Source organism: Rhipicephalus microplus, chromosome 3 (assembly GCF_043290135.1).
Source record: "Rhipicephalus microplus isolate Deutch F79 chromosome 3, USDA_Rmic, whole genome shotgun sequence".
NCBI classification, from domain to species: domain Eukaryota; kingdom Metazoa; phylum Arthropoda; class Arachnida; order Ixodida; family Ixodidae; genus Rhipicephalus; species Rhipicephalus microplus.
Genome location: NC_134702.1, coordinates 213,194,101 through 213,215,245, shown reverse-complemented (window position 1 = coordinate 213,215,245; position 21,145 = coordinate 213,194,101). Strand labels below are relative to the sequence as shown.

The 21,145-nt window shown below is 45.5% G+C and overlaps 1 protein-coding gene across 1 annotated transcript in view; it reads right to left on the bottom strand.

Annotated features, from left to right (window-relative positions):
- Nucleotides 1-271: 271 nt before the first annotated feature.
- Nucleotides 272-21,145, bottom strand: part of LOC142803130 (sodium- and chloride-dependent glycine transporter 2-like) — an 81,216-nt gene continuing 60,342 nt past the window's right edge. Inside the window, exons 10-12 of the mRNA XM_075888233.1 lie at nucleotides 19,875-20,165; nucleotides 6,175-6,330; nucleotides 272-478 (exon numbers count right to left, since the gene is read on the bottom strand). Of these exons, the coding sequence (XP_075744348.1) occupies nucleotides 272-478; nucleotides 6,175-6,330; nucleotides 19,875-20,165 (654 nt within the window). The remainder of the gene's footprint in view (nucleotides 479-6,174; nucleotides 6,331-19,874; nucleotides 20,166-21,145) is intronic.

The window sequence follows — 21,145 nt, the reverse complement described above, 5'->3', positions numbered from 1 at the left end:
CTTAAGAATATTCAGGATTTAAGCACGAAAACATTTCACACAGGCATCATTTCGCGATTAATTAGCAAAAAGTGACCATAAAGAAATCACGCGTTATTATCGCAACCGATGCATGCGCCCAAGTTAGCACAGTGTAAACAAATCTTTTTATTCAAGTTGTAATCGTTGAACAAGCCATAATATTGGCGTTATCAATTGTCTTCGTTTATATCTTGAGCACCATTGTGAAGCCAGCCACGCGTTTGCATTACATAGCTCGCCACGAGTCGAGCTATGCCGAAGTATCCATCTCGGGATTGAACACCAGGGGCTCGTCGACGTCAATAGACACTTCGAGCACCTCGGTTGCCTCGTAGAGGACGCCCTGGATTTCGGCGCTCGAGTCACCCTGTTCCTCAAGCTCCTCGAAGTAGGCGTTCACTCGGTTCGGCGTGTTCGGTTCCCAGTGGTACTCCGGCTGGAAAGCTCGCGCTGGGAACTGCACGCGAAAAGTACGCGGCGCGCTTATACAGTTGCACAATGATTCGCCCTCGAAACGGCAGAAAATGCTTAACCAACTGCTTGCCAACAGTAAATAGCCTTTTGAAGCACACGAATTCAAGATACGGTCGTCCGTACGTCTCTTTTTTCATGCTTTGAATTAGGCTACGAATGCTACACAATAAAGGTTAGGTCAGTGGAAATCAGTTCATCTCCACTTACTGTTGTTTCTAACTGAAGACCAAGTGATACCTCTGTATTCCTATGAGACAAAACGGCTTCTAATTCAAACTCGTCGGCATCTACAGAAATTTTCATCGCTCCTCGCAGACGTCTGCCCACAATAATCAAAATGTGTTGTAACACAAAACGAAATCATCTTAACTAGAGATTTGAACAAAAAAGCAACGGCACTTCTCAGCAGATATTTTGGACGCTGCACTGGAGCTCTCTTGGTCAAGCTGCAAACGATGTCCGTAAGTAGCAACAGAATAAATGCAAGCTACGCAAAATAATGATTACTTTTATTTTGACTGCTTTGGCTCTGCCATGTAAATACCTGTGTTTTAAAGCAGAAATAGCGTCATATATAAAACATTTAGGCTCCCTACTGACTTGACTGTATGACAGTGCTTGTTTCTGGCCCATCACTTACTGACTGATCAGTTCATTCTGTTCACTGGTTGAGATTCGTGAACTTAATTTACGAAATATCCTGCCGCAAACGCGCAGTAACACCCAATTCGCGATAGCGAGTCTGTGCACTGTGGCGAGACGTCCGTTCATTTTAACGCCAGCCCGATAATTTTTACTCCGCTTGATTCGACCAACCTCAGTCTATTTCAGGTCGAATAATTAGGTTCCGCTGTATTAGCAGTAACGACTTTCTGTTCATAATATAACTTCCAGAACGCACAACTTCTACGTTCTTAGCACACCTTCCTAGTAAACGTTCGAAGCAGTTTGCAGCAATTTCCAATAAACCTTTATTTTGCGGTGATTAATAGGAACGATTTTTCATAATTTCAGTTCTTAATGAAAGCTGGTGACCAATACGTTGGTGATCCCTAGAAAAACTGGTCCTTCATAACATAACCACATGATTTAATTTACCAAGTGTTTGTTATCACCGTTTGCCCAATTTCAGGAAAGTTTTAACCCCACCCCTAATCCTGGCTACGCCGCTGTCGCATCAATAGAGAACCAAGCCATCTGTTTTGGGGAGATAGGCAATGATCTGTGACTTATAAATCGGTGATGATTTCTTGCCGTAGTCATTAGAGTTACCTGAATGCAAGCACGATTTGACGCTGTACTTAATCGCTTATTCCTGAGCAAATTCACAACACCACCTCATCCAGCCCAGTAGACTTCCCTGTTGTGCTTTTATTACATCGTGAAATACCCGGAAAATCAAATGGAAGTCTGCAATATTTGCATTTACAACTATACCACGGAAAACATTTTGGAGAGGGTCCAATTGTTCTAGATGAACACGAAATATGTGACATAGGGAGTGTGGTTCGGAAATGGTATTATATATAGTTATATTCAAATTAGATAACTATGGTTTTAATAAATAAACACCACTGAGAGGACTATATTTTGAAATGTGGTATTCATAGGGCTGCGCACGTTATGCGTTTACTTTTTGCCGCCTGAAAGCGATGCCTCGCATAAGGAATAAAAAATGAAAACGGCCTCACACGAAGGATCAACTTATGCACGCCGGAGAGCAAACAGCATGAGAGAAAAAAAAATAAGTACTGATCAGTTTTATAGCGCACTGCACCAACAAGGACGGAGAAAAACACAGCGATCGTTGCTGTTTACTTTTATATCGCGCTGAAGGGACAAAATTTAACAAGAGTTTCCTTAGGCATGCATTTAAGAAGCCAAGCATAAATGTTTCAATTGCACACTGCCTAAACTCTTCAAAAGTGACCCTGAAAAATTCTGGCAAGTGGTAAAGCTTAAAAACACTGGTTCTCCTACCTTACTAGATGATAAGCATGTCAATTCTTCGTCAGCTGAGCAAACGGCGGAAATATTCAGCGATCAGTTTGCATCGGTATTTTCAATTGAGCTTCCATTAGATTCCCTCGACCTACCAGAGACCGTCATTCATGATATCTTTCTCCCAATAGAAATCATCGAAAATGACGTAGCACGTGCCATTTAGCGACTTGAGTACAAGACGAGTCCAGGACCCACTGGCATTAGCTCCAAACTTCTGAAATTAACCGCTCGAAAATCGTCGTACCTATTGAAACTCATATTTCAGCTGTCAGTGAACACAGGTTGCGTCCCAGATGATTGGAAGTCAGCATTTGTGGTACCTATATTCAAATCTGGGTTAAAATCTTGTGCTAATAATTACCGCCAATGTCTCTTACTTCTATTCTGTGCAAAATACTCTAGCATATTTTGTTTACGCACATCGTATCTCACCTCAATAAAAATCACTTGCTAATAGATAGCCAACATGGCTTCCGCAATAACCGCTCGTGCGAAACTCAGCTGTTCGAATTGGTAACTGGCCTTAATGATTCTCTGATTAACTTCCGCTACACTGACGCAATTTTTATAAATTTTGCTAAAGCGTTTGACCGCGTGCAACACAAAATGTTGATAACTAAAATCTGTAATCTCCAGCTAGACGATAAAACAACCCAGTGGATAAGCGGTTTTCTTACTAACAGGGTGCACTCAGTTAAACTTAACAACGTTATCTCTACTCCTAGACCCGTCAAATCTGGGGTACCCCAAGGATCCGTACTAGGCCCCCTGTGGTTTCTAGTTTATAATAATGTTAACGGATTCAATATAAACTCTTCACTGCACCTCTTTGCAGACTATTGCGTAATTTATAAGGAAATCACCGAACCAAACGACGTAAACATGTTGCAGTCCGACTTGACTAAATTATCAGAATGGTGCCATTTATGGCAAATGGAAATAAATGTAAACAAAAGCAAACACGTACGCTTTTCATCCATTGCACATCCTTCGCCCAATGAGTATGTCATAAACAACTTGGTAATTCAGACAGTTCCAGCTATTGAATATCTAGGTATTTTATTTCACTTTGATATAACCTGGACTAGCCACGCAGAACAATTACCGCGAAAGCACTACGGAAACTTTGTCTTCTCAAGCACCGCCTGAAACATGCAAACAAAGGCATCAAACTTCACGCATACAATAATGTTATCCGGCCAACCCTAGAGTATGCTTCCGTAGTATGGCGCCCCCACACAGCAGCCCTTACTGATAAGCTCAAAACTGTCCAAAACAAAGCCGCGGGATTGATTTTGTCATGTTATTCCCTCTATGAAAGTGTGTCATTCATTAATAAAAAATTAAATCTCCCCACACTTGCCATGCGCAGGAAATATTTCTGCGTATCTTTCTTCCACAAATTATACCACAGTGATTCGCCGTTCCGCCATACGTTCATTCACCCTGCTTTGTGCATTTCCACACGCGTTGTCCATGATCATAAAATTGAACCTATATTTTCTTGCACAAAAATACACCAATACTCACCCCTTGTCTTAGTGATAACCGAGTGGAACGCTCTGCCTGCCAGCATTGTAATGCATACACAGCAATCATCTTTTCAGTCTGCATTATTTGCGTTCCTTGAATGTTTTGGTCAATCTTAGGCATTGCTGTATAATCTGTCGTGCAGCTTTTTCGATGTGCTCGCTTGTGAAAACCTTGATGTGTTATTTCTTGCTTATCTTGGTTGACGGACTGTGTAGCCTGCGCATGTTTTTTTGTCTTCTTTTCTTGTTAAAAAATTGCTGTTGTCACTGATTACTGTATGAAACCTCCCTTATGTGATGCCCTAGAGGCCCTTAGGGTATATAAACAAATAAAAATAAATAAATAAATGAATATACCCACGAATTCTTGCTCAAAATGCAAGTCCTGTAGCAGCGGTAATTATGCACATAATTATGGAGCCATAAATGAGTTCACGTGAACGTAATGAAAATAAATATAATTTCAAGATACAGAATGATTCGTAACTTTTGTTTTCTCGTCACGAAAAGATGTCTTCGTAACGCCGTACAGAAAGAAGCCATGGAAGTCATGGACATCGAATCGCGATATATTCTTTAGCAGGAATTCAGTAGAAACCGCCAAGTCACCATGATTCCTTACATTTCTCAACAACCAGGGTATACACCAGCCGTGTTAGATGCAAATGGCGTCCGTGTCGATGCCAGAAAGCTCGTCAATACATTACTCTCTTTTATTTCATCAATCATAAATAGTTTACAGAGTACAGTGTAGAGAAGGGACGTATTTAGCAGAAAGGCAAATGAAAGCCTGACCAGGTGCAATAATGTACAGTGTCAGTTTTCATGAAGGGGAACACGGCAACGCGTGGCCTGCACGCTCCGGCGGCTGCTGGCCGCCGTTCAAGCGGGAGCGAGAGCAACCAGTACCTTTTCGCGTCATCTAGCTGTGAGCAAAACAACCATTCATTGCTGATATATAACGGCAAGCTTGCAACGCCTCCCACTTCAAGGAGATTACCTGCTCTCGCGTAATCGTCTTGAAGGGGGGAGGGGGGCGCTATCTTACCGCTGGTTCCACATCAGCAACGAATGGTTGTTTTCCTCGCTGCGAGATGACGCGAAACAGACTGTAATTGCTATCGCTCCCGCTTGAACGCGCTGTTAGGAGCCACCGTAGCGCGCAGGCCACGCGCTCCTGTGTTCCCTTTCATAAAAATTGACACTGTACACTTTTCTTGTACTGGTAAAACAAACTAGATGAACAATATGGACGTCTGGATTGCCACCACTGAGGTCGTTGCCGATTTTGACGGTGGTTACAAAAACAGATATGTGTTCAATAATGGCTCTCTTGTAATACTTGTCTAATGCCCGGAAGCACTTAGCAATTTCAACTGGCTTGTGAAAGACTGAATGGAGAAGACCTGCCTGTGCCAGCGTAGTATCACGGGCGTAAATTTTGTTCTCGTCTCGTCACTATTGGCTGTCTGGCCATCAGATCGGCGATCGTGTTGGCAAACTGAACCTGGCCAGCTCTGGTCACCGTTAACCTTCTTGAGCAGTGACACCCAATAATTGCTTCCTGAAACGTTGCCCTGGAAAAACTGGCCAATCAGCCGCGCTAGAATAGAAGCAAGAAACTGTCAAACACTAAAGATGGTCTTTAGGGGGAGGGGTCACAATCTTGCCGCTGGTTCTATATCAGCAACGGAAGGTTGTTTTTGTCGCCGCGAGATGACGCGAAAAGAGACTGTGGTTGCTCTTTCCCGCTTGAACGCGCTGCCAGCAGCCGCCGGAGCGCACAGGCCACGCACTCTCGTGTTCCCTTTCATAAAAATTGACACTGTACATATGGTAAACAACATTAAACAGTAAATCAGCGACAGTTTAACCATTTTCATAACAGTTCATAAAACATTGCATGAAAAACACTTTTACTTCCAGACATGTCTGTAAGACTTAGTATTCAGTGGTGGTGTAGTGTAATATTCTTATTTAAGACAAAATCAAGGAATTCGTTGAAGTACCCAGACTTTTTATTAAGAGCCTTGCCATCGCAACTGTCGCAAATTAAAATGCGACAGAAATGGACACTCGTCAATTTTAACACTGAAAGCTCGCAAATCAGGTTGAATTACGACTTCCTAGAATACACGCTCACCCGCACGTTTTCGAGGACGCATGCGAAGGCACCTATAGGCACCTGCAAGAGCCCAGTGCAGCCGATGATCCAGGCAAGCGCCTCGTACTCGCCCGGGTAGTGGATGTTGCCGTACACCGGCGCAGTATACGTGAGCATGCGATCAACGTATGTCGCCTGCAAATGGACCGCAAAAAAAAAGTTTTCAGACTTCAAAGCGGCCAGTACAATCCAGTGTGTAGAGTCTCAAGAAATGTGAAAGCTGCCAGTATAGCGTGAATGGGAAGATTATGCTTATGTTTTAGCGGCCACGAAATGAGTATCTCCTACGGAAAAATCGAGGGGCAACGTAAGCACGATCCGTCGGCAAGTCATTAGAAGCACTGATCACTTGCCCACATATTTATGTGTTCTGATATATTGTCACGACGTCCAAAACGAGGTCTTGTCGCAGTTATTGAGAGACCAGAAGCAGGTCTTTATGCAAACGCGCAAGCGAGTTTTTTTTTTCTTTTTCGTACATTTCATAGTCCTTCATGGCAGATGCACAACTGCCATAGCCTTTTTTGAGCAACTTAGGCGCTCTACCAGGCGTATAAAGTGGTCGCACCAACACGGTAACCGGGAGCTAATAACTCGATAAATACGGTTTCATACGCACGACGTGCACGACTTCGTGTAAATTATTTTGGCGCTTAGAACTACAATCAGTGTCGAGAACAACTTCGTAGTTCACGTAGTTAAAGCGTCGCGTGACGTTCTATGGGCCAACGTACCGTCTTAGCAGTTTTGAGACAGTCCACGTCGACGTGTCGGTATCCAGACCCAGACCTTGTCACCTGCTGTGTTTTAGCTAATGAACTTGTGTCGGGGGTCGTACCGTTCTGCATCTTTATGCTGATCATGACAGATGCGCACGCGCGCGAGCGTTCTGGCTTCCTCGGCGCGCCCAGTGAATTCTTAGAAGTCTACATGGATGTCGTCACACTCATGCGGCAACATGGCGTCCAACGTTGTCGTGACTTCGCGACCATAGATGAGACTGAATGGTGTCATATCAGTGGTTTCTTATCGAGCGGCATTGTAAGCAAAGGTCACGTACGGCAATATCTGATTCAAGTTTTTGTGTTTCGTGTCAACGTACATGCTGATCATATCTGTGAGGGTCCTATTGAGGCGCTCCGTCAGTCCGCTTGTCTGCAGATGGTATGCAGTTGTTCTCCGGTGAGCTGTACCGCTGAGTCTGAGAACCGACTCCAAAAGCTCTGAGGTGAAGGCAGGTCCTCTGTCTTTGATCACTGCTGTCGCAGCGCAATGCCGAAGGAGGATGTTTTCGATAAAAAAAAGTGAGCGGCTTCTGCTGCATTGCCGCGCTGAATAACTTTAGTGTCCGCATAACGGGAGAGCTACTCGGTGGCCAGAGTATTCCATCTGTTCCTTGTTAGGGAAGTTGGAAAGCGACTCAGGAAATCTATTCCAATCTGGGTGAACGGCTTTGCTGGTGCTTCGACTGGATGTAAAAGACCGGCTGGCTTGCTGGGAGGCGCTTTGTGTCTTTGGCAGTTGGTGCAAGTTCGCACGGGATGGTTAACAGCATCAGGTAACTTTGGCCAGTAGTACTTGCATCGCAGTCGGCACAACGTTCGGGTGTAGTGTAGATGACCAGAAGTTGCTTCATCGTAGCACGTTTCCATAATTTCCTACTGAAGAGAGGCAGGCACGACGAGCAAGTGTGGGTTGCCGTTTGGTGAGAATTTTTTCTTATAGAGAACATCGTTTCGCAAGCAAAAAGATGGCAGTTCTGTGGCAAATGACCCCGCCACGTCCTTACGTCGTCCTTCTAAATAATAAATGAGTGGTAACAGCTCAGGGTCACTGCGCTGCTCTCGTGCAATAGTGGCTGTGTTGACAACCCCCAAGAATGCCACGTAGACGTTTTCATCATCAGGAGCGACAGGCTCCACTGGCGACCATGAGAGACAGTCGGCGTCGGTGTGCCTCCTCTCAGATTTATAGATGATGGTCATGTCGAACTTTTGAAGCCTTAGGCTCCAGCGCGCCGAACCGCCAGATGGATCTTTAAGGTTGGTGGGCCAGCACAAAGAGTGATGGTCACTAACAACCTTGAAGCAGCGGCCGAACAAATATGTACGAAATTTGATGACCACCCACATCACGGCGAGACACTCCTTCTCGGTAGCCGAGTAGTTGTCCGTGCGAAAGAGGGTTCTGCTGGCGTAGGCTATTACTCTTTCACAGCTGTCTCGCCAATGCACCACAACGGCACCCAGGCCTACAGTGCCGGCTTCAGTGTGAAGTGTTGTAGGGGATTCCTGGTAGAAGTGCGCAAGGACTGGAGGTGTTTGCAGGCGTTGTCATAATTCATTGAATGCCATTGCTTTTGTTCACCCCAAAGGAACGGGATATCCTCACGTGTGAGTCATGTCAATGGCACTGCAATAGACAAACTCCTCGATAAATCGCCGGTGAATGGGGCACAACACTAATAAGCATCTCACTGGCTTTTGTCGCGTGGTGCAGGAAATTGCGCTACAGTGTCTATTTTGGTCGGGTCAGGTCGTTTTCGCCTCCCTCAGCTTCCTAGGCCTCGTGACTGATGACGAGGTCTAAGAATCTGATTTATTTGATTGATTGATTGATTGATTTGTGGGATTTAAGGTCCCAAAACCACTATTTGATTATGAGAGACGCCGTAGTAAAGGGCTCCGGAAATTTTGACAACCTTGGGTTCTTTCACGTGCACCCAAATCTGAGTACACGGGCCTACAACATTTCCACCTCCATCGGAAATGCAGCCGCCACAGCCGGGATTTGATCCCGCGACCTGCGGGTCAGCAGCCGAGTACCTTAGGCACTAGACCACCGTGGCGGGGTGAGGCCTAAGAATCTGAGTTCATTGAAACCAAAATGACATTTTTCTGGTTCAGTAAGGCCGGCCGAATGTATGGCTTCGGGGACAGCGAATAAACGTCTAAGATGTTCCTAGAATGCTTCTGAGAATATAATAACATCTTCCAGATAGACCACGCATGTTTTCTACTTCAGGCCTGATAGTACGCTGTCCATGAGACGCTGAAAAGTGGCTGGCGCTGAGCACAACCCAAAAAGAAGCACATTACATTCGTAATGGCCATCGGGCGTCACAAAGGCCGTTTTTTTTTCACGATCTCTCTTGTCGACTTCTGTCTGCCAGTAGCCGTTTCGGAGGTCCATTGAATAGAAATAGCGCTCATGACGCAGCCGATCGAGTGAATCGTCTATGCGAGGGAGTGAATAGACGTCTTTCTTCGTGACTTGGTTGAACTTGCGATAATTAATACAGAAGCGCAAGCTGCCCTCTTTTTTCTCGACCAAAACTACGTCCAAAGACTTTTAGAAAGTTGTATGAAGTCGTCCACGGGCATCTTCTGTACTTGCTTTTGAGTCTCGTCGCGTTCTTTCAGAGCCTCACGGTAGGGGTTTTGCCAGATCGGTCGCGTGTTGTCTTCGGTAATGATGAGGTGCTTGGTAAATGGTGTTTGCTGGAACTTTGACGTACGCGAAAAGCAGTCTTCGAATTGGTATATAAGTTCAAGCAGGCGCTTCCTATGAGAGAGTGGCAGCGTGGAGCAGATGTCCGCGTAGCTGTGAGGGTTCGGGAAGTCACGATGACGTCCAGGGGATGGAGATCGCCAGTGACGCGGCAGAGTTGCTTGGCTAGTCGACAGTTGATCAGCATCGTGGGCGCGACGGTCTTCAGATCGGAAAGAAGCGGGAAGAGAAAAGTTCCCTATCCAGGAATTGTCATGACGGCCATAGCCGTCAATGTGACCTAGTTCTCCGCAGCGGAAGCAAATAGGTCGACGTTCGGTCATGCGCCATAAATCAGTTTGGCAATCTGGCGGTCGTCTCATAGAATCCTGTTGCCACACAGGTATGGCAGCGGGAAGTAGCTGAAAGGGCGTCGCCACAAATGACGGTGGAGGACGACGGACCACATCAGCGTAGTTTGCTGGATGTGGCTCAGGACATGGCGCGGGTGGTGTAACAGCTTGCCTCAGCTCCTGGCGGACGATTTTGGCAACAGATGCGACAGGCGGTTGGATAGAAGGAATGCAGAGGGCCCTAAGTTCCTCGCGCAGTATTTCCGAAATTATTTGTCGCAGGGAACTTTCGCACACGGCGGCGTTCTGAGCTGCAGTAATTACTGCCGTGTGGTTCGGCAGGCGGTCAATGTGTCGGCATCGTTGTTGCAGTGCGCGCTCGATGACAGTCGCCTCTCTTACGAATTCGTCTACTGTCGTAGGTGGATTTTGTACGAGGCCCGCAAACACTGGTTCCTTAAAACCCTACATAGGTGACGCACCTTCTTTGCCTCGGGCATGTCAGGGTCAGCTCGTCGAAACAGACGGATTTTACCCTCTGCGTACATGACGGCTGTTTCGTTGGGTTTTTGTACGCGGGTCTCAATCAGTTGGTGTGCGCGGTCCCGTCAGTCCGAGTTAAAAAATGTGGCGAGGAGCTTTCGACGAAAATTTTCCCAAGATTGGAAAGTAGCCTCGCGGTTCTCATACAACGTGCGAGCGTTTTTTTTTCTGTGCGAAATATGCAAGGCCAAGTTTGTGCTGTTCGCTCCAGTGGTTGGATACAGCGGCCAGTTCAAACTGTTCAAGCCAGTCCTCGACATACTCGTACTATTCCCCACTAAAAACGACAGCAACGTGAGGAAAAACTTTGGGAACGCGAGAATGTTGACTAGTCACCTGCGAGGAAAGAGTTGTCTGCGATGGAAGGATAACCATGAATGTAGTAGAAGCTGTCATGCTGGTAGGAGGTGGAACAGGTGCGGACTCCGAACTTAGGCCTAATAGGCGCCGACTGAATCAGTGCACCGGAGTCGTGACGAGGGGCTGAGTCGCTAGACTAGGTGAACAGGTTCGAGCAAGACTGCCCTGCATCACTTTGTAGGCTGCAGCACCTCCACCAGTGTCACGACGTCAAAACAGAGGTCTTGCCGGAGAGAGTGAGACATAAGAAGCAGGTCAGTCTCTTTAATAAAACGCGTAAGCGAGTTCACCTTTTTCGTCCATTTCATAGTCCTCCATGGCACATGCACACCTGCCATCATCCTTCTTGAGTAATCAGGTGACAATAGAGGCTTAGTTGACGTTAATTGCAAAGTATACGTTAACGTCGTCAAGGTGCCAGTGGACCGATGATGCTTCAGTCAATGCACACGACCATCTTTAGCTATATTGTTGAGGATGTGAGAAAATATGACTGGAATACGTCCGAGACCTTGAGCGCGTAAATCGCGGAATTCGAAACGACATTTATATAGAGGTCGAATTCGCTAGCTATGACACAGACTCCTTTACCTGTGAAACGGAGCATAATCAGCAGAGTGATGCAGCGGATAATTATTCACAACTGGAGTTAGAACAAGGTGAGCACTTCTCAACTTTCGCAGTCAATGAGCAATATATGTTTCTAAACTTTTATGTTGAAAAGTCATCGTGTCATAACGATAAACGCCGTATTTATTACTTCGTATGAATCCTGGCCTCCTGTGGTGCCAAACCATGCACCTAATCATAGACGTGAAGCTTTCGCAATTCAACCCCGCACAAGATAGCAGAGCTCTCGGCTACGTGAATAATAATCAGAAAGAAACGACACCACAAGGAAGACGACACGAAAAAGCGCTACTCACAACCGACATAATTTATAACATCCTTTCACTTCCTATACAGAGCATATACCCGAAAAACATTCGTAGCGTGCACCTTGCGAAAAAATAAAACGATGACAAAAAGGAACACACACACCAGGACTAGCGCTGTACTGCCAACTGAATGTTTCTTGAAAACTCACCACTTATGCCACTAAATACACTATGTCACACACACATAAACACAAAAGGAAACGCCACAAATAAACAGACTGCGAACATGCCTGTTGCTATACAATATATACAATATAGCTAGTGTTTAAGATAGCATATCTCATGACAACCTTGCTTCCCGCTTTATTGTTAAAATAATCTTCCAGATAAATAAGTTTCTCCTTCAATTTTGGATTTTACAAACGTAAAACTAACGTCTCCGAAGCTGTGTCAACATGCGCATTATTTACCGCTGAAGGCTAGGTGGCTGCCATATCCATGTTTTCTACTGCTGTTACGTTGCTAGCACAAGGGCGTAGGCACTAACATTTTTTGAGGATGGGGGCACCTTCTTGAAATGGTCTTTTTTTTTCTCTGCATGTCACGGCCAGAAAAATTTCGCGAGCGGAGCTCAGGTTCAGTGTTGCCACCCCTGGAAACGCCACCGAAACTGGCCTCATCATCAAAGTACTGTGCAGTTTGTCTAATGCACGCACACACTCTCACTAGTTGACGGTACCTTATAAACAACTTCAGAGCTGCACTGGCTGAATTTTGTCTCGTGGTTATAGTATTTACGTAGCATTTCTTTTCGACCATTCACAGAAATGCACAGTGTTGAAAATACATAGGGAGCCGAAAACAATAGGTTGACTTTGTGCATGTCGGCCACATGGTTCAAATCATGCCACAATTTATAAAGACACGGAATCACGTGAAATGGACTATTGTCTTTTTCTTGCTGATCACTTCTTACTACACGTTCTAATCTCTGTAGCGAAGTTTCACACACGGTTGTGATGACGGCAGTGGGATAACCGGATGCTCTAGGTAATTCGGTCTGTTGAATTTTGTGAGAAGGCGTTTTTGTTGGCATAGTTCGTAAGTGGTGACTTGTTTTTTAATTTTTCAATAAACATTTACACCATGAACAGCAACCATGCGTAATACACCTACTTGCTGCAACCACGGCAACTTGAGCGTCCCAGTGCGCTCGTGATAGCTCATCCAGAAAATAAAATTCCGTACCAAAGAAGGATAAACTAGAAAACACTAATCCTTGGCTGAAACCAATGACTGAATGAAAAAGGCTTCTCATTGTTCCCAAGTGGTGTCATCGGCTGTTTTTTAACGACCATAACACCACCACCCGGGATTTCTCATAAGGCGTTTTATTTAGTCAATGGAAAGTGCATTAGTATTACTTTCTCATTCTTGTCTGACACTGCACTTTCTTTTCTGACTGTGCTATCATGAGTGCCCTGGGTTGCTCGAGCCTCGGTGATTGCTGCGCATGGTGCACACAACGTGCGTCCTACCAGTATCTGGAGCCCATAAAAAGTGGAGCGTGTCAATAAATGATCTCAGTTCAGAGTAGCTGTTTGTCATGTCGTCTTTCATGTGGTGCCGTTTCCCGCTAAAAAGCAATCCCTGTGGATTCACAGCATAGCCCCTTCACGCATTGTTTTGGAATCGCGTAACGAAGTCTGCAACCGTGACCTCTAGAGCATCACACCACGTAGACATATCGCAAGTCCTGAGGTTCCTTATCGAAATATAGCCCCTTCTGTGCTCGGCTTCATAATAAAATGCCCAAACCGAAACCTGTTTCGCGTGTACGTGCTCGTTCCATTTAGTGCGCGATGTGTTACTGGAAATTCACGTTCAATCACCATAGTACATTTTTAATGCCTATTTACCAAGTTCCAAAGGGCACTACAGACATGACAGCCCCGCCGCAATGGTCTAGTGGCTAAGGTATACTGGGCTGCTGACCCGCAAGTCGTGGGATTGAACTACCGGCTGCATTTCCGATGGAGGTGATAACGCTTCAGGCCCGTATGCTCAGATTTGGTTGCAAGTTAAAGAACCCCAGGACGTTGAAATTTACCGAGCCCTCCACTACGGCGTCACTCATAATCATATGATGGTTTTGGGCTGTTAAACCACACATATCAGCCCCGCCGCGGTGGTCTAGTGGCTAAGGTACTCGGCTGCTGACCCGCAGGGCGCGGGTTCGAATCCCGGCTGCGGCGGCTGCATTTCCGATGGAGGCGGAAATGTTGTAGGCCCGTGTGCTTAGATTTGGGTGCACGTTAAAGAACCCCAGGTGGTCTAAATTTCCGGAGCCCTCCACTACTCTCATAATCATATAGTGGTTTTGGGACGTTAAACCCCACATATCAATCAATCAAACCACACATATCAATATAATCACTACAGACAATTAAAAACGCATTCCTGCGTTTTATACAGCAATAAAACGAACTTCTGCGTTTAGCGCAGCATACACTTATAAGAAAATTGCCGTTTCAGGAGTGATTATTAGAATTTTAGAACATTCCTGCTAGTTCACAAAAGCCTATAACCGGGATGTCTCACAAGCGAAGTATATCCAAAGTATCAAAGTTAATAACATCAACGTACTATTTCAGCGAGTCTCTGTAACTTAAGTCAGATGGGATGGTAATTCTGCTTCACGTCTATGTAACCGGTTGACTTCGTTTGAAGTTCATGAACAGTTCTGCAGAGGCCGTGTGGCGTTTGTTATGCTGCTAGGTGCCATGACACAACATTATGTTGACTGAAATTTGCAATCTAAATAACAAAGCGCGCATCAATGCGAGCTGTGGAAATATTCCAGGCGCACAGAGAACATGGAGCCTGTTTGGTGAGCAGGCTGGAACTACGTCAATACATGACGATATTATACGGGCAGGGTCACCCCATCAGATTGCGGTTTAGATCGCCGAAAGAATAAGCAAAAAAGTTGGAGGCATTTAAGCTTCGCTGTTTTGAACGACAGAGCGATATCTTGTTCCCAGTGCATACTGAGTTCAAAATGGCTTGTCAGTGAAGCTTTCACGTATGGCTGCATTTTGTGTAATGGGTAGCATGCTTCAAAACACGTTTCTATGCATCCACTACGTGGCCTGTGTACCTGTTAACGTGTGTACTATTTGTTGTGGGTCACACGCTTCAAACGATGTAGTCAAAATAATCCATGTTCTGATGCCTGAGCGCAATTTACGTTTCTACCAAGCTTTATTACTGCGGTACGAGATGTTGCATTGTGAAGAATGTATACAGGACGTATGTGTTTCTGAAGTGTGCAAGTTACTTTCACTGCATTTCTTAACAGGCGAAGTTATCTCCACTGTAATTCGAAGCAGACGTGTGGTTCTGTGGTTGAACACCCGCTTGCCAACCAAACGATCCCGGTTTGAACGACCCGGTTGAAACGACCCGCACCGAGAATTTCCCAATACTTTTTTATGTCCAATTTTCTCGATTTTTCGGTCACGCATGTGATTTTTCGCTCACAACCAACCGTGCTGCCGTGGACACCGACGCCGGAATTTCTGCAAAACAATCTCTTTAACACTATCACGTTAATATATGGAGCACCAGTGCAATGGTAGTTTCTGCATGTCCAGTTCACTCACATTTACGCGAGACCAGCTTAGATAAAATGTACTGCGAAAGACAGTAGACGAATCTTCTTTAGGAAGCTCGGCAAGGTTCTTACGATCGCGCCTTGTCTGGCGGCGGCGGCCGGCGTTTACACCAGTGTTCCCAATTGACTTTTTTTTCGGTCACCGCTCAAGGCGTCCTCTCCGGTAATTGCGACAATGCTCAAAAAATGGCGCACAACTGTCCAAGGCCTCGGTTCTCGAGTGATTTCAAGAATGCACAGTCACGGTCACTCTTGACTACAAGGCGAGCGTTTGCTGCAGACGCAAGACGCTTACCTTCGTGCAAGCCAGTACCATAACGCTACACAAGTCTCAAGGGAGAACGTAGTCTTCGGTAATATACGAGTACAGCAAGACGCACTAGCAGAAGTTCGTCTACGTGGCACTCAGTCGCTGCACCGACGCCGAAAACTTGTGCCTGACCAACGCGAAGAGAGACCGCCAGCTCTACCACAAGACCTCTAACGAGCAGCAGAACCTGCTCATCAAGTTTCGGCGTCTCGAGTAGCACTGGTTGCCCACGCTATTGCAACGCTGCGTTCATGCCCTGCGAGAGGCTGTCCACCACTCAAATGAGTTCACCATTGCTCTTCTAAACGTCTGATACCTCAACGCGGACGATAATAACATCGAACATGGTGCAGTTCTGACCACAGCCGACGTGTTGTACCTCAACGAGACATATATAACGCTAGAAGCAAGCACATCGATGGGTTCGTCCCAGTCGTCGGCACCAAAGAAGCAAAGCGCCCTGCGGGTGCTTTCGGGATCTACGCAAAGCTAACTGATGTGGCTGGAGATCTCACACTGTCAACAACCAGCCAGAGCCATAATGGGGAGCACGCTACTGTGAAGCTTTCATCCGGGATAGCATCCATGGCCATGTACTTGGCACCGAAATTGCCAGAAGAGAATGCCACAAAGTACATATCCAGAAGACATTGCATCGATACTGGAGAGAGTTCAAGCACGATCCCTTCGTACTCATTGGAGATCTGAACGTTTACATCATGAAAAACGATTGGCTATTCGAACATTAGATGTGATGTGTTGGAAGATGCGCTCTTCGACGCGTATCGCACGACTGCAAATGTCCCACGACCATTAGGGGCACCTGTATCGATGTTGCCTTCTCAAATATTTTATTGCACCCCAATATCGATGATTCCTTGGCAACATACTTTAGTGATAATAAAGTATTTTTTTGAAGAGGCAGGAGTCCTTGAGCTCACGGATACGCGCACTTTTTTACTTTATGATGATGAATAGCGGGGTTTTATGGCGCTAGGACCGTGGGTGGCTAAAGCCATCCATAGGATTTTGTCTATATATAGTGCACGCATCATAAACCAATCATCTTTACAGAAAAACAGGTCCTTGAGCTCATCGAGGGATGTCCGTCTCGTACTTTGCGAAAGAAAAGCTCCTGTATATATAAAGTGTATATAGTTCACCAAATATGCATTATGCTTCTAAAAGTAAATAAATAAACATTGTGTGTTCCATGTATATATAACAACGCTATCACGTCTATATATGATGGTAGGAGGATTCGTGGGTTACTTCATATTCTCCTAGCAAGCTCTTCTGACATGGTTTACTTTGTGGACATGAAGCTGTTTTTTTATTGAGTACAGGCTTCTGTAGAGGCATGCGATTTTTCAGTACGGATATTGCATCACTGGTAAAATGACGATGAATTAGAACACATACACGCTGTCATCATCAAAACAAAGCTTTCTCTAGCTACTGCAAATCATCGTATCATTCGCTATAACGAATAACAACGCCTTCTGCTTCCAAATACCATATGCAGTTTTCATCGAACTTAACAAACCTATAATTTAAATTGAGAACTGGCCGACTGGGCTTAATTCTAGGACACACTTAGTGGTATTAAGCTAAGGACTACGGGCCCAATGCAGCGACAAATGCGAGCGCTTGGCCTTTCAATGTCACTGTGCCTGTGCATTAGACTAGATAACCACTACACGTAACCAGGTATGAGTCTATAAAATTTGTTACTATAAAATTTGTTATAAAAGCTGTTACTTACCAACATAACAGCTGGGCAGACGACTAGCCAGCAAATCCTAAAATAATTGTTTGGAGGTCTGCCCCACATAAACTCCATGTCAAAAGAAAATCGCTTCAGCCCTGCAATATATAAAAGAAGTTTGCGAGTCATGAACATAGTACATTTACGCTGCTGAATATTTATGAAGCCTTTGTGTTCCTCGAAAGGCATGCGCACAATTTCACAGCAGCTACCAGGGAACGAAGACTCGTTTTCTCTCGAAAAGAATTGCTCGGTATGACATACATAGTTTCAGAAGGATTGATAATTCACACATGCACACGCATTAGGCAATATTGTTACGTGGTTATAGCTCATCTAACTGCATAGCGGGTCGGGTAATCTGTAGCTACCGCGACCCACTTGTTTCCGGAGGCGAATGTTGGGAAGACACCAAGAAGCTCCAATCCGACACGGAAGAAGAGCTTTGATGGGATGTCATTTAGCTGAAGAAGCCGGGCGGGGAGTCGAAGGCTTCTTGCAGCGCTGGCGAATTTCACCAGCGTTGACATAACGACGTAAAGAACGCGAAAAGCTAGGACAGCACAAGTAGCGGCGCACACAATTGCATATGTGCGATAGACACCAAGGTGACCCGTGGTTGGCCCGTCATGAAGCTCGCGGAGAACTGTGGAGCGCAGGTGCTTTGGTATGACCGGAAGCAGGTCGTTTTCCGACTATCAATAAATTACGCCGATATAAAATGTTCTTTAGAGTAAACATGCAAACAGAAGCTTCGTATGGCGAGGATTCGAGCGGTTGTATGAAGCGACTGATATCCGAATCATGATGCTGCTCGTCACTTAGATGAACAAGCTGGGAGATGGAAAGGACGCAGTCAGCGGAATCGGAGCTCGTAGAGTCCCAGTCCACCAAAGGGTAGCGTGACAGGCAAACAACATATTTCTGCAGTGTTCCTGACTTATACAGTATACGGTGTATGAATACTCTTGGAGGCGGAGTGCCCAGCAAGCGAAACGACCTGTGGGACCTTTCAGGGAGGCAAACCAGCAAAGTGCGTGGTGGTGTGTGAGAACTATGCATGGTCAGCTGTATAAGTAAGGGCGAAATATGCGGCGGCGACCGCATTGTAATGCTACGGCAACCAAACCGGCGCTTGAATGAGTTCAGTTGAAGTCCGGCGAGATGGAATACATCAAGAATTTCGGACAGTTTTTGAAGGAGCGCTGCAGAAGTAGTAGCATACACAATTACGTGATCCAGATACCAAAGAAATGTAGACCACTTGAATCTATGGGGCAGGGCGTCCATCATTCGTTCGAAGGTGGCGGGGCATTACATAAGCCGAAAGGCAGAACCTTGAATTGGTAGAGGCCATCAGGTGTTACAAACGCCGTCTTCACTCGGTCATGTGGTCCACGGCAATCTGCCAATAATCAAAAGGAAGGCCAATGGAAGTAGGTAGCACCATGGAGGCAATCAATGGCGCTGTCAATTCGCGGCAGAGGGTAGGCATCTTTCTTTGTGATGTTGCTAAGGTGGCGGTAGTCCACACAAAACTGCCACGATCCGCTCTTCTTTTCAACTAAAACCACCGGGCATGCCCAGGGACTAAAGGATTGTTCAATGTTTTCCTTGGCTAGGATCTTGTTCACCTCTTTTTGGATGACGCTCTGCTCAGAAGCAGATACTCTGTAGCGACGGCGGTGAACAGGGTTGGCATCATCTGTGTGTATTCAATGTTGGACAAGGAATTTCTGCCCTAAAGGTCAGTCACCCAATTCGAAAATATACTAATGGGCCTCGAGAAGGCGCTGTAGGGCTTTAACTTGTGGAGGTGGAGGATCAGTGGCGATAATGTCTACAAGTTGAAAGATATTGTAGATGGGACTAAGTGCTCACCCACTTTTGTAACTGTTTTTTTTAGAACGACGTTTAACTAGTCGGTGCTGCTAACCCTATGTGATAAGACAGCTAACATAGGACAGCGACATATGAATATCGGCACGGCAACAGTTTCGTATGAACAGCCGTGACGACTGCTTCATCATCATGCAATGAAGACTGGTATTTAGACCTGGTAGGGCATCAGTGAGGTAAGCATGCATTGTGTAAAAATGGATGTCTAATACAGCGACGAGATTAAAAAAGGGCAGGAATAGGTGCAATGATCGGAGTATTGTGTTACATATCTGGTGTTACCAGCGACCTATTTAATGAGGTGGGCATTCAGAATTCTGCATTAAAATTTACGTCTTTTGCATCTGTTGCTGCTGTAAATATTTAAACCGGCTTTTAAAGAAGTACTGTGCTCAGTAATCACCATACGTTTCCTCGAGGACTGGTTGTCTGCAATAGCGCGCAGTGGTTCTTCGCTCTCACCATATATCCAGAACACGGTGCATATCTCGACGATGGGTATGAAGTGTGACATGATGCGATTGACGGTGTGATCTTGCAGCAGGCGCATAATGTATACACCCGCCTGCGTCACAGTCGGGAAGCCCGAGATGAACATTCCGATGCACACGAAGAACACAGTCTGGTTCATGTTCCAGCGCAAAGACGGGAACAGATCCTCAGCACAGGCTACAACCGTGCACACGTTGAAGATCTGCAAGTGAAGCCACTTGGTGATGTTAGCGTTCCACGCTTAGCGGTGCATCCTAAGCGTCATATAAAAACAGTTTGCCGCCAAAGCGACAGGACAATAACGCATAAAATGGGTGCTGACCTGCCTTAGGCCTAGGGACGGGAACACAAGGCCTTTCTCGGCCTTGTGTTCCTATCCGTGCTGCATTATTTTAATATAACAGTAGTAGTAGTAGTTGTTGTTGTTGTTGTTCTTGTTTTAATATGCGGGGTTTATGTGTAAAAGGCACGATACGATCAGGACGCTGCAGTGGAAGGCTCCGGAAAGTAAAGCCACTTTTTGTTCTTTGATACATACATACATACATACATACATACATACATACATACATACATACATACATACATACATACATACATACATACATACATACATACATACATACATACATACATACATACATACATACATACATACATACATACATACATACATACATACATACATACATACATACATACATACATACATACATACATACATATTGTAAGGCAACGTTTTTGGCTGCAAGACACTTCTTTTACTTGCCGAGCCTCTGCCCCACAACACAGGTCAGACAGATGATGATGAGTATTTACATATGGGATTATAAGATGACGCATATTAATAATGCTCACACTTATTTCCCCCCCCCCACACGTAAGGGCCAGCAAGGACGCGTCTTAGATGGAAACGGAACGTCGAACGAATGGCTTCAGACGCGATACGTGGACAATCTCAGAACCAAGACAGCGATGATCCGAAGAAACGTCGGTGGGAGTGACGATAGTTCACTGGGAACGCTTGTTCATTGATTGTATATGGTCCAATGAAGCGTCACTGAAACTTGTCACACAATCCTGGAGTAGGAATGGGCGTTCAAAGCAATACTTCAACCCCCGGACTCAAGGAGACTCGCGATGACAGCTGTCGTAGCGCTGCTTGCGATCTTGCTGGTTGGC